This window comes from Salvelinus alpinus, chromosome 3, assembly GCF_045679555.1.
Source record: "Salvelinus alpinus chromosome 3, SLU_Salpinus.1, whole genome shotgun sequence".
NCBI classification, from domain to species: Eukaryota; Metazoa; Chordata; class Actinopteri; order Salmoniformes; family Salmonidae; genus Salvelinus; species Salvelinus alpinus.
The window spans coordinates 63,113,233-63,129,745 of NC_092088.1; the positions used below are offsets into that span (position 1 = coordinate 63,113,233).

General features: G+C 41.5%; 1 protein-coding gene across 1 annotated transcript; it reads left to right on the forward strand.

The window, feature by feature from the left end:
* The first annotated feature begins 9,438 nt into the window (after nt 1–9,438).
* Nucleotides 9,439–15,652, forward strand: LOC139571096 (phosphoglycerate mutase 1). The gene is made up of 4 exons (XM_071393636.1): nt 9,439–9,708; nt 11,149–11,423; nt 13,516–13,696; nt 14,100–15,652. The coding sequence occupies exons 1-4, from the start codon at nt 9,570–9,572 to the stop codon at nt 14,267–14,269; spliced, it is 765 nt and encodes a 254-aa protein (XP_071249737.1). The 5' UTR covers nt 9,439–9,569; the 3' UTR covers nt 14,270–15,652.
* The last annotated feature ends 861 nt before the right edge of the window (nt 15,653–16,513 follow it).

Sequence of the window (16,513 nt, forward strand, 5' to 3'; positions counted from 1 at the left end):
CTAGATGTCTAATGCTGCATTTATAACCAAGTGAGAAGGTGGCAATTACCAGTTGTGAAGTCTTAAATACCAGTTGGATGCATTCACTTGTTTTCAATTCGTTGTGAAACGCTGCGTCAACCATAAACTACAAGTGCAGCTTTCATGCTTGTAAACAAAGCGTTCAAAAACCATAATAATATATTTTTATAAATAATGTTTTGTAGTTGCATTTAACTGCCGAAAATGCTGTTATCGAGGTAATTTCCTTAGTAGTTGACCTCAGAGGTCAGCATGTGGGAGAAGTCAGAGCTCAGGCTTGACCCCTCCAATAGTAATTGCCAGTTGGAGGGGAGTTCAAATGGATTTATCCCAGTTGTATGTGGTTATGAACCAACTATGTTGAAGTGTGGTTTGGAGGGGGGAATCTGGTAATACTGAACTTTTACAGCCTGTGAAAGCTGATCAGAGTTGTGGTAAAAATACTATCTCGCTGTAGCTGTTGGTTTGAGTTAAGGCTATTGTGGTGGCGTGTCCATTCAAACACAGATGGTGGTTAGTAGTTCAAAAGGCAATTATCCGGTTTATTATTTCAGTTGAATTGTTGAAGATAATGATGACAATGTTGAAGATGTAAGGATGGGATGGTTAACTAGGAAACAAAAACATACATGTTAGTGATTTCATATAAATCAAGTGTAGATCCACAAATATACTCATGAAGGCTACAGGTTTAAACATGAGTAAAAGAAAAGCATGAAGTAAATGTTCTTCAATTGGTAATATAAAAGAAGAAATAAAAACAAACTTGGTCATAAACATCCAAAATACACAAAGGGAAGGTTTACAAGAGAAAAAGTGTCTTGTAACAAAACACTTGCAAACTGAAACAGTGAGGTCTGGCACACTGATTGGTGACAGGTGGGGGTATTTAAAGGTGGTGAAGTAGCTTGAGTCCCACCTCTGCTGGAGGGGGATTGGACAGGCGATAGTGGTTGGTGATAGGGTGAGGGGACTGTCGGTCAGGGTAGGGGCAATTCGATGACACAACTTCTGTAAGAGAGTTGATGGACCTTGGGAGTATAGAAAGTCAAAATAGGAGACAGGTGATGTGGTGTGGAGATTTCAATGCCCACTGTATTTGCGTTTGTATTTATTATTGATCCCTATTAGCTGCTGCTAAAACATTACAATACATTAACAACAGATTTCACAACGTATTAAGTGTGTACCCTCAGGCCCCTACACTACTACCACATTTCTACAACACAAAATCCATGTGTACGTGTGTGCATAGTGCGTATGTTATTGTGTGTTTGTATGCATGTATCGTGCCCTCTTCACGACTGTGTATGCATAAGATGGCGCCGAAGAGCCTGGCTAACGTTTTACATGCTCCTGACCAATTGTGCTATTTTGTTAGGTTTTTTTGCTTTGTTTGTAACTTATTTTTTTACTTATTCTGTACATAATGTTGCTGCTACCATCTCTTATGATCGAAAGTAACTTCTTGACATCAGAACAGCGATTACTCACAACGAACTGGAAGATGCATTTTCCTTTAACGAGTCCGACGAGAAGGATATACTGTACTGCTCTCCCGGGAACAGGCCCAAATCCTCGTCATTTGCGTGAAGAAAAGACGAAGGAAAAGAGGACGCAGATCAGGCTGCCTTCTGGGAATCCGTAGGTGTGCGAGTAAACTCCCACTGCCTTCCATTCTACTTGCTAACATGCAATCATTGGAAAATAAAATTGATGACATACGATTACAATTATCCTACTAATGGGACATTAAGAACTGTAATATCTTATGTTTCACCGATGCTGGCAGTAAGACCGCACTCAACAAACTCTATAAGGCCATAAGCAAACAAGAAAATGCTCATCCAGAAGCGGCGCGCCTAGTGGCCGGAGACTTTAATGCAGGCAAACTTAAATCAGTTTTACCAAATTTTTACCAGCATGACACATGTGCAACCAGAGGGAAAAAACCTCTAGACCACCTTTACTCCACACACAGAGATGCATACAAAGCTCTCCCCCGCCCTCCATTTGGCAAATCTGACCATAATTATATCCTCCTGATTGCTGCTTACCAGCAAAAACTAAAGCAGGAAGTACCAGTGACTCGCTCAATATGGAAGTGGTCAGTTGACGCAGATGCTACACTACAAGACTGTTTTGCTAGCACAGACTGGAATATTTTTTCCCAGGATTCATCCAATGGCATTGAGGAGTATACAGTCATCGGCTTCATCAATAAGTGCATCGACAACGTCGTCCCCACAGTGACCGTACATACTGTCATGATGTGCACTGGGGGGAGGATCATAGCCCCTCCCCCCATCTCTCTCACTCCACAGTTTTATGACTTTATGACAGGTCATAAATTCCTGGTATATACCTGGTATTGCGAGAGTCTAAGAGAACACATAACCTCTCTTGGCCAAACTCCTAATCCCCAAAATGGGAGAATTAAACAATATTTCTACTTTTGAGAATGTGGGAATGGTCCGTGGACACTTAGAGGACAGTTATGACGAGTGTGTTTCATTTGGTGATCTCATGAAGGACAGGAAACACACATAACTGTATCTCTTAATGTGTACATTTCCCAGCTATCAGGTTTACATCTAAATATTGTGAAACGTATGTGATTAAACATGAAACTATTTGTGAAAAGATGTAATGTGATGTTAATCTTCTAAATGAGAGTATGGATTTTTTAAATAAAGTTAACCAAATCAATGGCCACGCCCACATGAGCATATACATTATGTCGGTGTCATGGGACCGCCCTTTTCTCTGAAGTGTATAAAACCCACTCGTGACTCAATTCACACCAGACTAAGCAAACCACGGTGTAAGCTAAGGTTGCAAATGGTTGAATTTCTAAGACTAGAAAACATGCAGCTGAAGCTACGTGTGAAATGGTTTAAAACTACAAGACCAGAAGACAATCCCCACGTGGAGCATCTGAGACTATTGATCACTACAGAATAAGTGAGAAATTCTAGACAACGAATTACTAGTCTGCAGCTAGAAATTACATAAACCTAGAACAAGAATACCGACAACTGCCGAAAACACCTATTCTAAGAACATTCCTGAATGGTACTCTGAAGTATCCATTCTAACCACCTACAACTTTGATCTTCGAGGGAAACGCAATCAGAGACTTTTCTGTCGACTCTCTCCAGCAGATGGACCGGCGACCACAGAGAGAGACAGCAAGACATACACTCGTAAATATGTAAATTGCTATTATTTTTGAATGAGCGATCGTTCATGTGAAGTATTAGCAATTTCTATGAGTGTAGTTATCCATTCTGTTCTCCCGCTCTTTCTCAGTCCCCACCCCTTTCCTTTGTCTACCAAGCCGTCATATCGGCTTAGCCCACTAGGGACTTTTCTATCATGTTATCAATGCATTGTGTTAGTAAACAATATCTACTATTTGTTTGTTATGTATTTCTGTGATTGACTAAGTTAGTTAGTGAATAAATAATTAAGACAATTTGTATTGTTCAATTTGTATTGTTCACGGTAAGGTCTACACTTGTTGTTTTTGGGGCATGTGACAAATAAAGTTTGATTTAATGTGTGTGTGACTATGTTTGTATTGCTTCACAGTCCCCGCTGTTCCATAAGGTGTTTTTTTTATCATTTTCAAAAAATCTAATTTTACTGCTTGCATGAGTTACATGATGTGGAATAGAGTTCCATGTAGTCATGGCCCTATGTAGTACTGTGCGCCTCCCATTGTCTGTTCTGGAGGACTGATGAGACCTCTGGTGGCATGTCTTGTGGGTATGCATCGGTGTCCGAGCTGTGTACCAGTAGTTCAAACAAACAGCTCGGTGCATTCAACATGTCAATACCTCTCACAAATACAAGTAATGATGAAGTCAATCTCTCCTCCACTTTGAGCCAGGAGAGATTGGCATGCATTTTATTCATGTTAGCTCTCTGTGTACATCCAAGGGCCAGCCGTGCTGCCCTGTTCTGAGTGCTGTGCTGTGGTGCTGTGGTTGTTGAATGCCCTTCCCCATAAGCGTGCTGAAAGTCTGTTGTCAATTTGTTTACTGTAAAATAGCATTGTATCTGGTCAAACACATTTTTTTCAAAAGTTTACAAAGGGTCGGTAACAGGCTGATTGGTTGGCTATTTGAGTCAGTAAAGGGGGCTTTACTATCCTTAGGTAGGGGAATAACTTTGCTTCCCAACAGGCCTGAGGGCACACACTTTCTAGTGGACTTAAATTGAAGATGTGGCAAATAGGAATGGCAATATCGTCCGCTATTATCCTCAGTAATTTTCCATCCAAGTTGTCAGACCCAGGTGGCTTGTCATTGTTGATAGACAACAATATTTTTTCACCTCTTCCACACTTACTTTATGGAATTGAAAATTACAATGCTTGTCTTTCATAATTTGGTCAGATATACTTAGATGTGTAGTGTCAGCATTTGTTCCTAAGTTTGCTAATCTTGCCAATGAAAAATGAATGAAAGTAGTTGGCAGTATCAGTGGGTTTTATGATGAATGAGCCATCTGATTCAATGAATGATGGAGCGGAGTTTGCCTTTTTGCCCAAAAGTTCATTTAAGGTGCTCCAAAGCTTTTTACTGTCATTCTTTATGTCAATTGTCTTTGTTTCATAGTGTATTTTCTTCTCTTTATTCAGTTTAGTCACATGATTTCTCAATTTGCAGTACATTTGCCAATCGGTTGTACAGCCAGACCTATTTGCCATTTATTTATCCTCATCACCCTCTACAACCATACCATTTAAATTCCTCATCAATCCATAGGGATTTAACAGTTTTACAGTCATTTTCTTAATGGGTGCATGCTTATTAGTAATTGGGATAAACAATTTCATAAATGTGTCAAGTGCAGTGTCTGGTTGCTCCTCATTACAGACCGGACCAACAAATATTCTTTACATCAACATAGGAATTGCTGCAAAACTTATTGTATGACCTCTTATACACTATATTATGCCCAGCCTTAGGAACTTGGTTTTCCTAGATATGGCTACTATATTGTGATCACTACATCCAATGGATTTCGATACTGCTTTCAAACAAATTTCTGCAGCATTAGTAAAGATGTGATCAATACATGTTGATGATTTCATTCCTGTGCTCTTTGTAACTACCCTGGTAGGTTGATTGATAACCTGAACCAGTTTGCAGGCAGTAGTTACAGCTTGAAGCTTTATCTTGAGTGGGAAGCATGATGAAAATCAGTCAATATTTAAATCGCCCAGAAAATATACCTCTCTATTGATATCACATACATTATCAAGCATTTCACACATATTATCCTGATACTGACAGTTAGCACTTGGTGGTATAGCAGCTTCCTACCCGAATGGGCTTTAGGTGAGGCAGATGAACCTGAAGCCATATTACTTCAACAGTATTTAACATGAGATCCTCTCTAAGCTTTACAGGAATGTGGTTCTGAATATAAACAGCCATACCTCCACCTGGCATTTCTGTCTTTTCTGTAGATATTATAACCATGTATTGCTGCCACTGTATCATCAAACGTATTATCTAAGTGAGTTTCAGAGATTGTCAGAATATGAATGTTACTAGCAAATTATTGATTTCATGAACCTTGTTTCTTAAGCTACATATGTTAACATGGGCAATTTTTAACACTTTTCTGGGATGCTTGATTGTTTTTCTTGCTTTACTGGGAAGCTTGGCAGAGGTAGACATGCTCAGGTTATTTATGTTAGTGCAGGGTGAACTGCACACAGTGGACTTCTTGCTAGGGCACAACACCTCAGTGCTAACAGTATAACTCTGGTTCATAGGCATATGATTACTGCATGCAATGGCTGTAGGATCCGCAGAGGCATTCAGGGCTGGGGCTGTAAGAGGGATATAAATGAGGTTACTTACATTGTGTCTTCCAACACCCCTGGAATAATGTACATTTGCTGAAGCATTATGACAACTCAGTACACTCTGGGGAGGGTCACAGACTGATGTAAATGGATAAGTGTTGGAGGAACCCCTAGATGAGAAAGGGCTTGTGTGCCTTAATGACGGCCGAGGAAACGAGGATTGACCCAGTAAATGGGAATGAATCTGCTCTGGCTCTTACTCTGATCTCGAGTTCATTGGCAGGCAGATGTAATTGGGAGGTTTAGGAGGAATCTACAGGGGTTAGTGATCCCTACCCAATCATGTGTTCTGTAGGAATGAGGGTGGAAGATACAGCAGATTGCGTTGTCTATGGGGCAGTATGCAAATTGGAGTGGGTCTAGGGTGTCTGGGATGGTGGAGTTGATGTGTGCCATTACCAACCTTTCAAAGCACTTCATGATTACATATCAAATCAAATTTTATTGGTCACATACACTTATTTAGCAGATGTTATTGCGGGTGTAGCGAAATGCTTGTGTTCTTAGCTCCAACAGTGCAGTAGTATCACAACAATACACACAAATCTAAAAGTAAAAAAATGGAATTAAGAAATATATAAATATTAGATTGAGCAATGTTAGAGTGTTAGAGTGACTAAAATACAGTAGAATAGAATACAGTATATACATATGAGATGAGTAAAGTAGTATGTGAGTGCTACAGGGCGGTAGTAATTGTGGCATGAAGCCTTAGAGTTCTTGGGAACAGGAATGATGGTAGTTATTTTAAGACGTGGGGATTATAGGCTGGGACAAGGAGAGGTTGAAAATTACATTGAATATGCCTGCCAGTTGACCTGTGCATGCTCTGAGAATCCGTCCTGGAATATCGTCCGGTCCTGCGGCCATGCGAATGTTGACTTGATTAAAGACCTTACTCACGTCAGCCTCGGAGAGCGCGATCACCCAGTCCTCTGGGTGGCTGGGGGCCCTCACGCACGTTGTTATTGCCGAAGCATACATAAAATGCATTGAGTTCATCTGGAAGAGAGGTATCGTTGAGCAGATCACGGCTGGGTATTTCTTTATAATCCGTAATGGACTATAGCCCGTGCCACAAGCGGCGGGCGTCAGAGCCCACCTTATTCCTATATTGTCCTTTTGCTCATTTGATGACTCTGCGGAGGTCGTAACAGGACATCTTGTGGTTTTCCTTTCTTCAGCCGTAGCCTCAGGGTTGTCTGCGATAGCCCTGCATGTGGTAGCACTGTCCTTTATTTTAGCACTAGCCTCTGTGTTAATCCAGGGCTTTTAATTGGGAAAGCAGCTAACCTTCACTGTGGGGACAACGTTGCAGATGCATTTCCTTATGAAGCCGATGATGGGGGATGTTAGCTCGTCGATGTTATCGGCGGAGTCTCTGAACACTTTTCAATCAGTGTTAGCAAAGCAGATCTGTTGCATAATCTCTGATTCTGATTACCATTTCTCAATGGAGTTAGAAACCAGTACAGTGCATTCAAAAAGTTTTTAGACCCCTTGACTTTTTTCACATTTTGTTACGTTACAGCCTTATTTTAAAATGGATTACATTGTTTTTCCCCCTCATCAATCTACACACAATACCCCATAATAACAAAGCAAAAACAGAGTCTTTGAAATTTTAGCATAAAAGATCCCCCAAATTTTCCACACACACAAAAAGCTTATTTTTTGCAACTTTTGTGAACAAATTTGTTTACTTCCTTGTTAGTGAACATTTCTCCTTTGCCAAGATAATCCATCCACCTGACAGGTGTGACATATCAAGAATCTGATTAAACAGCATGATCATTACACAGGTGCACCTTGTGCTGGGGACAATAAAAGGCCACTCTAAAATGTGCAGTTTTGTCACACAACCAAATGCTACAGATGTCTCAAGTTTTGATGGAGTGTGCAATTGTCATTCTCACTGCAGGAATGTCCACCAGAGCTGTTGCCAGATAATGTAATGTTCCTTTCTTTACCATAAGGCACCTCCAACATTGTTTTAGAATTTGGCAGTATGTCCAACTGGCCTCACAAACGCAGATCACGTGTAACCACGCCAGGACCTCCACATCCGGCTTCTTCATCTGCTGGATCGTTTGAGAACAGCTACCCATACAGTTGAGGAAACTGTTGGTTTGCACAACCCAAGAATTTCTGCACAAACTGTCAGAAACCGTCTCAGGGAAACTAATCTTGGTGCTAGTAGTCCTCGCCAGGGTCTTGACCTGACTCCTGTTCGACGTCATAACCGACTTCAGTGGGCAATTGCTCACCTTCGATGGCCACTGGCATGCTGGAGAAGTGGGCTCTTCACGGATTAATTCCGGTTTCAACTGTACAGGGCAGATGGCAGACAGTGTGTATGGCGATGTGTGGGTGCGCGGTTTGCTGATGTAAACGTTGTGAACAGTGTGCCCCAAGGTGGAGGTTGGGTTATGGTATGGGCAGGCATAAGCAACAGACAATGAACACAATTGCATTTTATCAATGGCAATTTGAATGCAAAGAGATACTGTGATGAGATCCTTAGGCCCATTGTTGTGCCATTCATCCGCCACCATCATCTTATGTTTCAGCATGATAATGCATGGTCCCATCTTGCAAGGACCTGTACACAATTCCTGGAAGCTGAAAATGTACCAGTTCTTCCATGGCTTACATACTCACCAGACATGTCACCCATTAAGCATGTTTGGGATGCTCTGGATTGACGTCTACGACAACATGTTCCAGTTCCCGCCAATATCCAGCAACTTCGCACAGCCTTTGAAAATGAGTGGGACAAACATTCTACAAGCCACAATCAACAGCCTGATCAAATCTATGGGAAGGAGATATATGTCGCGCTGCATGAGGCAAATGGTGGTCACACCAGTTACTGACTGGTTTTCTGATCCACATCCCTACCTTTTTTTAAAGGTATCTGTGATCAACAGATGCATATTGGTAATCCCAGTCATGTGAAATCCATAGATTAGGGCCTAATTTGTTTATTTCAATTGACTGTTCTCCTTGTATGAACTCAGTAAAGTCTTTGAAATTGTTGCATGTTGCGTTTATAATTTTGTTCAGTGTAAAACGGAATTATAAATGAAAAAAATGTATCAACCTATTTGACATCAAAGATGGTTGACAATGCAGTGATGATTACTAAAACTGTCGCGATGACTGAATTATTCTGAATGATCCGTATTCTGAATGATCCACCCAACTGATCAAAGGAATGTGATAAATCAGGCGAGATTGGGGCGCTGGTAGTTAAGTATTCTTTCATAACATTTACAATCCTTCATAATTTTCAGCCCAAATTCAGTGGTTGCTTTTGATGCCACTGAAATGTGGTAGTAGTCACATTGTAGATATCAAACTACAAAACATTATAATACAGCTATAAAATACGTGTTCCCTATGAAGGTCATGGGACCATGTGCCCGCCTACCTTTATTTCATTGGTCGAGAAATATTCAGGAAGTAGGTCTACTGCAGCGGGATCCCATTGGATTGGTGTGAAACACAGAGTGAGAAAACAACCAATCGCATCACTCATATCCTCTAGCTTCAAAAGTAGCTAGCTGGGTCCAACCATTCTGTTGCTTCTTTTCAACTTGAACAGCGGCGTTTCCTCCTTATATACGGAGCTTGTTCAAATTAAAATACGTCTAACACTATGGCCGCCTACAAGCTGGTGTTGATCCGCCACGGAGAGAGCAACTGGAACCAGGAGAACCGATTTTGTGGCTGGTTCGACGCCGACCTGAGCGAGACTGGAGAACGGGAGGCTAAGAGAGGAGGACAGGCCCTGAAAGGTGGATTCTGGTTCTATTTTATTTGACCAGCTAGTTACTTACATTGTTTGGATACTATACCAGACACAACACATCAAATGTGTCCTCACTAATGCAACTGACTGATTGTACATTTCCATTCTCTGTTTGTCGAAAGTCCTGTGGCAGCAGCGACTACAGCAATTTCAAAGGCTGAGTGCCTGCACATTTGGCATGTTTTGCTGCTTGAAGGGATCTCAACTATTATTGATGATTTACAATAAAAAATGTAGATGTGAAACCACTTGTTACCAATACCAGTAACGTTACGTGATTACTCCATCGATTTGACATAGGATGGAGGTGTGTTTTGGTAGTCTCCCCGTTGTCAATCACGCCCTCATTTCCACTTTGACCGTGCCCCGTTCTAATAAGGAGTTCGATTAAGTGCACCGGGCTATGGCCTATTACGTGAATGGTCAAAAGCGGTGAGGAAGGAGCGTCTTTCTCAAATCGAACAGTAATCTTCGGCTCTCGTTCATGTTGTCAACAAGGCAGCATGATTCACTGGGAAGGCAGATAAGCTTTTGTATCAAATGCAATCACTTCTGTATGTGAAAACACAGAATCCTACTCATTACTCAACGTGCTGGTGGCCAAAACGGGGTTACCTGGTTCACGCCCGGGACGCAGCCGGTTCCAAATTGAATGCAATCAACGCTACCCGGTTTGCTCGGGACATTAATAGAATGCCCTCTTGTGGCCTATTAGTTCAGCCCCCTTTCCCTGTGGACAAATGAGCAACGGAGATCCCGACTCCACCGCTTTTGACGTCACAGCTTTTCCGAAGAATGTGAACCTGCAGTTCTAGACGTGCTGCTTCGTACAAGTAATACAATCAAGCCTTATTGTATTGGTTAGGGAAATATGTGGTGTTTCTGACTAAATAGTCATATTTGGCCCAAAACTAAGACTTATTAACTTTTATTTTTTTTCACCTTTATTTCACCAGGTAAGCTAGTTGAGAACAAGTTCTCATTTACAACTGCGACCTGGCCAAGAAAGCAAAGCAGTGCAACACAAACAACAACAGTCACACATGGAATAAACAAGCGTACTGTCAATAAAACAATAGAAAAAAAGAAAGTCTATATACAGTGTGCAAATGGCGTGAGGAGGTAAGGCAATAAGTAGGCCATAGAAGCGAAGTAATTACAATTTAGAAAATGAACACTGGAGTGATGGATGAGTAGATGATGATATTGCTTGCTAGAATTATGTAAAAAGTCTACAGCAGTGTCCAGGTGTTGTACTCTCAATCGAATCCACTCCTGGTCCTGTAGACCTAGCATAAGCTTTTGTCCCAACCCAGAACTTGACCATTGGTTGATTTCCTAGTCTTACTCTGTTGATCCATCTGTCCATCCACCCACCCACAAATCATCATGAATCAAACCCGATCACAACCTTTATCTTCCTCAGATGCTGGCTATGAGTTTGACGTATGCTACACCTCAGTTCTGAAGAGGGCCATCCGCACTCTTTGGCTGTGTCTGGACAGCATTGACCAGATGTGGCTTCCCGTCAACCGGACCTGGCGCCTCAACGAACGCCACTACGGTGGCCTGACGGGGTTAAACAAGTCAGAGACTGCTGCCAAGCATGGCGAAGCTCAGGTGAAGATATGGAGGCGGAGCTTCGATATCCCTCCTCCCACCATGGACCCAGACCATGACTTCTACACTATTATCAGCAAGGTGAGGGACACAGAGACACACATTCACATACACTCACTAGTATGGATAAGAATTTGCCTGATATATGACATCGGACAACAACAGAATATAGATATTTCTTTAGGCCAGCTCACTCACATTGGGAAGAGCCTATAGTGGAAGTCTTGACAGATTTAAATGTTGTTGACGATTGGGTTTCTTCCTGTGCTAGTATGTTTCTGAGGGCTACAGTAAAGCATGTCTCAAACTATCACCATGTGTTTCCCCCAGTTTATTGATGCACCGGCCCCTTAACAGGAGACATGATCAGAGTATGGGCTGTCTGAGTAGATGCCAAAGCCTCCGTCATGGCAACCCAGTGTTCCGTGAGAGTGGTAGTACCAGAGACTATTATGGATTGTGTGTTCTGCTGAGGAGAGCGCTTTAGGTGCTTTTTGGCAAACAGTGGTTTTGAACACCACTGTTGTACAGCGCCATTATTTGCTTGTTTGTGGCCTCCTGTTAGCTTGCACGATTCTTGCCATTCTCCTTCGACCTCTCAACAGCTCGTTGATTTCACCCACAGGACTGCTGCTGACTTTTGTTTTTGATTGTCGCACCATTCTCGGTATCCCTAGACACTGTTGTGCGTGGAAAAACCCAGGAGGCCGGCCTTTTCTGAGATACTGGAACCGGCACGACTGGCACCGACAATGATACCATGCGCAAGGTCATTCGTTTTGCCCATTCTAACATTAAATCGAACACTAACTGCCTGCTTCAATGCCTTCATATAGCAAGCGATGGCCATGTGACTCACTGTCTATAGGAGCAAACCATTTTTGTGAACTGGGCAATAAACTGGCCACTGAGTGTATATAAAACACATGAAAATCATGTTTGACTGCGCTGGGCCTTTAATAAATATATATATTTGTATTCATGGTCCTCTTGTATATCACAAGGTCTTTTGGTGTTTCAACTCTGAGTTAATGTATTGCAGAGGAGTGTGATATAGAAGGGCAAAGTTCAGCTGAGATCAGAATCGATTGGTGAAAGCGTCATTTGCACTGTCGGGTCATGTTTTAAAAATCACCAAGTAGGACTAGCAAAGAGGCATGGGCCTACTGGTCTTTAGGCTAAACATATGGAAATATGCAATGAATTTGTCTTTCAATGTAGAACCAAAAGCACTGGACAGTTGAAGGTGTCTTCCTTCCCCCAAATTGTTACATTTGTTTAATTCTTTATTTTTATTGTACCAGGTAAGTAGTATGAGAACACATTCTCATTTACAGCAATGACCTGGGGAATAATTACAGGGAAGAGGAGGGGGGACGAATGAGCCACTTGGAAGCTGGGGATGATACTACCAGCCACCTAGCAATTTTATAACTAGCTACCAAGAAGCCATTTCAGGCTGTCAATCAACTTAAGAGTAGCTAGCTTGTTTAACTATCTTAGCTGGCATGCCTGCTGGCAAGGTTGTCCAGCTCAGTTGGTAGAGCATGGCACTTGCAATGCGACGGGTGTGGGTTTGATTTCCCACAGGGGACCAGTATGAAACTGTATGCACTCACTACTTACTGTAAGTCGCTCTGGATAAGAGCGTCTGCTAAATTACTAAAATGTAAAGTGTTGGTAGACTTCAGAAAAGCAAGAAATTACTAAATGTACTGAAAACTCTCATTCCTTTCAATCTCTTAACCAGATTTGAACAGAAGCATATTTAGTAAAAAAAATACAAATAAAACACCATTCAGTAGAATACAGACAGCTCAAGAGGATATGCAGAAAAATTAACAAATTTAAGCATAATGGTTATGACTCCAACTTCCACCCCCAGTCATCGTCAAGTTATTTGTACCCCCTGAGAGTTGGGCTGCAATTCTGCTATGTTTTACTCATTTGTTTTTTTGACCCATCAGTTCTTTTGCCAATAATTGGGCAAAATATCAGAATTGGGCTGCCTGTGTAAACACAGCCTATAGTGACAACTGCTGATGTAAAAAGGACTTTATAAATGCAATTGATTGACTGAAAGCAATATGGTGGTATGAGGGTTTAGGCCCAGGTTGCTGTTAAGCATTTGTCTGTTTGTTGACATACTAAATATCTCTCATCTTTTATTTAGGACCGTCGTTATGGCGACCTGTCGGAAGAGCAGCTTCCATCCTGTGAGAGCCTGAAGGACACCATCGCCCGGGCACTGCCCTACTGGAACGACGAGATTGTGCCCCAGATCAAACGGGGCAAGAGGGTTCTCATCGCTGCCCATGGCAATAGCCTCAGGGGCATTGTCAAGCATCTCGAGGGTAAGTAGTAAGAACTGCCGAGAACTGTGATCTCTGGAGAGCCACAGGATGTGCAGGCTTTTGTTACAGCCTTTCACTAATACACCTGTTTTGAAATCATCAACTGTTCATGAACAGAATTAGTCGGATCAGGTGTGCTGGGCTGAAACAAAAGCCTGCACACCGTTTCTCCCCAGGACTGGAATTGGAGTTTATTCTGCTTGGTTTCTAGGAAGCACTGGTCTGTGGTAGTATCGTTTTACTTGCTACACATTCTAATCTGCACATATGAAATGTGAGTGTCCATCTGTGTGCTCCTTATTTTTTTTTTTTGTATACACTTTCTTTGTTGTGATTGTTTAATTTACATGATTTATGTTGTCGTCACTGATTAACCATAACCCCTATGTGCTGCCCCCTGCAGGTATGTCTGAGGAAGCCATCATGGAGCTGAACCTACCCACAGGCATCCCCATCTTGTATGAGCTGGACAAGAACCTGAAGCCTGTCAAGCCCATGCAGTTCCTGGGGGACGAGGAAACCGTCAGGAAGGCTATGGAGGCCGTGGCAGCCCAGGGCAAAGCCAAAAAATAGAGGGGGCACTTTGTGCATCATGGAGTAGGACGTTGTGCTTATTTAAAGATCTAGGATCAGATTTTATATTAGCCTCCCATCAATTCCTATCCTTCCGGAGGAAGCATGTAAAACTGACCTTAGATCAGTGTTTCTGGGAAGCTTCATTCTACTCCATGTGGCACAGAGTAGGGGTAAAGGGATATGGGTTGGAGGAGGTTAGTAATACTACAGCTCTCAAAGGAGCTCACACACACACACACACACTGTACTTGCAGTCCAAGAAACATAGGCACTAAGAATGTGTGTTCGTATTCAACCCTACTGTGCATAGAAAGTCTAACAAATGTGGATTATAAAGTAACTAATAAATTAGTTTAGATTAATATTGACCAAGCCACTTCTATGGGGACAACTGACTACACTATCAAATCAGTCATCATTCCACTGGCTTATTGTGTCTGTTTCCCTGTTTAACAATGGATCATTGAGATTACGAATGTGATGATGAAGCCTAATTTATATTTAGTTCTGCGTTACCATACTTCCTAGTCTCGCTAGAAAATAGTATATATTTAGATGTTATAGAAGAATATTTGCACTTTTAAAACGTAAACAGTTATTTACACTAAACACGTACGGTTGTACTGGTTCTGTTATTTTCCAATGTGCTCTGTCTGGTCGTACAGTTCTCTGTAGAACCACTGAATCAGTAGTTGGAAGACTGTTTCCATCTCCTGCGAGAGCCATGGCAGAGACTAAAAACATCTTTCTCCTCTGCCTCCTAGCCTTGGATGCTACTTCTGTGTGTCGTTTACATGTCTAGTACTACTGTTTGTGACATGTCTTTCCATCCCATTTCCTGGTGAGTATTGTGGCACATGGCTACTGTTTTGTCAGTGGGATCAAATGTTTGGTACCTGCAATGTCGGTCTGTTTCTGCTTCAGCCAGCATCAGTGGCATTCAGGGCTAAACATTCATATTTCACAGATCGAAATAGATTGCACACGACAGACCAACTCTCCTCTTCTATGTCCAAGCGAGCTGATTCTAAACATTACATTTTTATCTGCAACTTTGAGCATTCCACAACCTATGAATAGGCTTCATGGTGGAACATGCATTTTACTATAAGTTTACTTTTGCTACCCTGTATGCTGCTGGACCCCTCTAAATGGGGAAACTGCAGTGTAGGTACCTGCTTACCTGCTCCTATAGGATAAGCTGCTTATATCCTTCCCCACCCATTCCCAAGGCTTTCTCTTTTGAAATGGTTGGCAATCTTATGACTGAAAATAAGATCATTTGCAATGATGTTATTAGGGTTCATTGCAATGCACTTTTTAGATGTACAGCACTGAAACCTGTGCTGAACCAATAAATGTGTGTGGGAAGAAACATGATTTGGTCAGCTTGTACTTTTTTTCCCCTTTAATTTAAAAAAAAATCGAAATCGAATGATTGTTTTAGTATGAATTTCACTGCAGGGGTTTATTCATTACTCTGATCCTGTTGCAAAACGTTTTGCAAAAAAAAGAGTTTCTATTAGACAAATTCAGGTGGGTCCATGCCCGTTTTCGCTCTGTTTGGTTCCTAAATACTCAACGGTTTCCGTTGCAAGAGTTAATGAATACATCCCACGGCCGTGTTCAGCATTTTTTGTAATGTTCAGATAACGATGTTATGTAGAAGAAAAAAGCCTCCGATATGTAGAACAAGGAGTCATGTATAGGCTCTATTTGACAACGTTTGGCTACTGAACATGCACATTTAAGTGATAATGCCAGAGAAGCCGGTGTTTGGAGGATATATTTGGCACGGGTGTTGTCGAGGGCTGGCAAACCATGCCAATATATCTTCCAAACACCGGTTTCGAGGGCATTATCACTTTTATACGGGTTACCAACATATTCAAATAATGATTTACATATTTTCATGAACTTTATTTTGATTAATTTATTCATACACATGAACAAAAATAGTGGTGTAAAAATACTTAAGTAGTTTTAGGGGGTATTTTTTTTAAACTGCACTGTTGGTTAGGGGCTCGTAAGTAAGCATTTCACTAAGGTGCATGTGACTAATAATTTGATTATCTGTACTTTACTATTTATATTTTTGACTACTTTTACTTTGCTACATTCCTTAAGAAAATATTGTACTTTTTACTCAATACATTTTTCTTGACACCCAAAAGTACTCTACATTTTAAATGCTTAGCAAGATAGGAAAATAGTCAAATTCACGCACTTATCAACCGAACA

Excerpts from the sequence above, each read along its gene's own strand:
- LOC139571096 (XM_071393636.1), top strand. The coding sequence starts at position 9,570 with ATGGCCGCCTACAAGCTGGTGTTGATCCGCCACGGAGAGAGCAACTGG. Across the intron at positions 9,709-11,148 it reads AGGAGGACAGGCCCTGAAAG|ATGCTGGCTATGAGTTTGAC; the intron begins GTGGATTCTGGT and ends TATCTTCCTCAG. Across the intron at positions 11,424-13,515 it reads TCTACACTATTATCAGCAAG|GACCGTCGTTATGGCGACCT; the intron begins GTGAGGGACACA and ends TCTTTTATTTAG.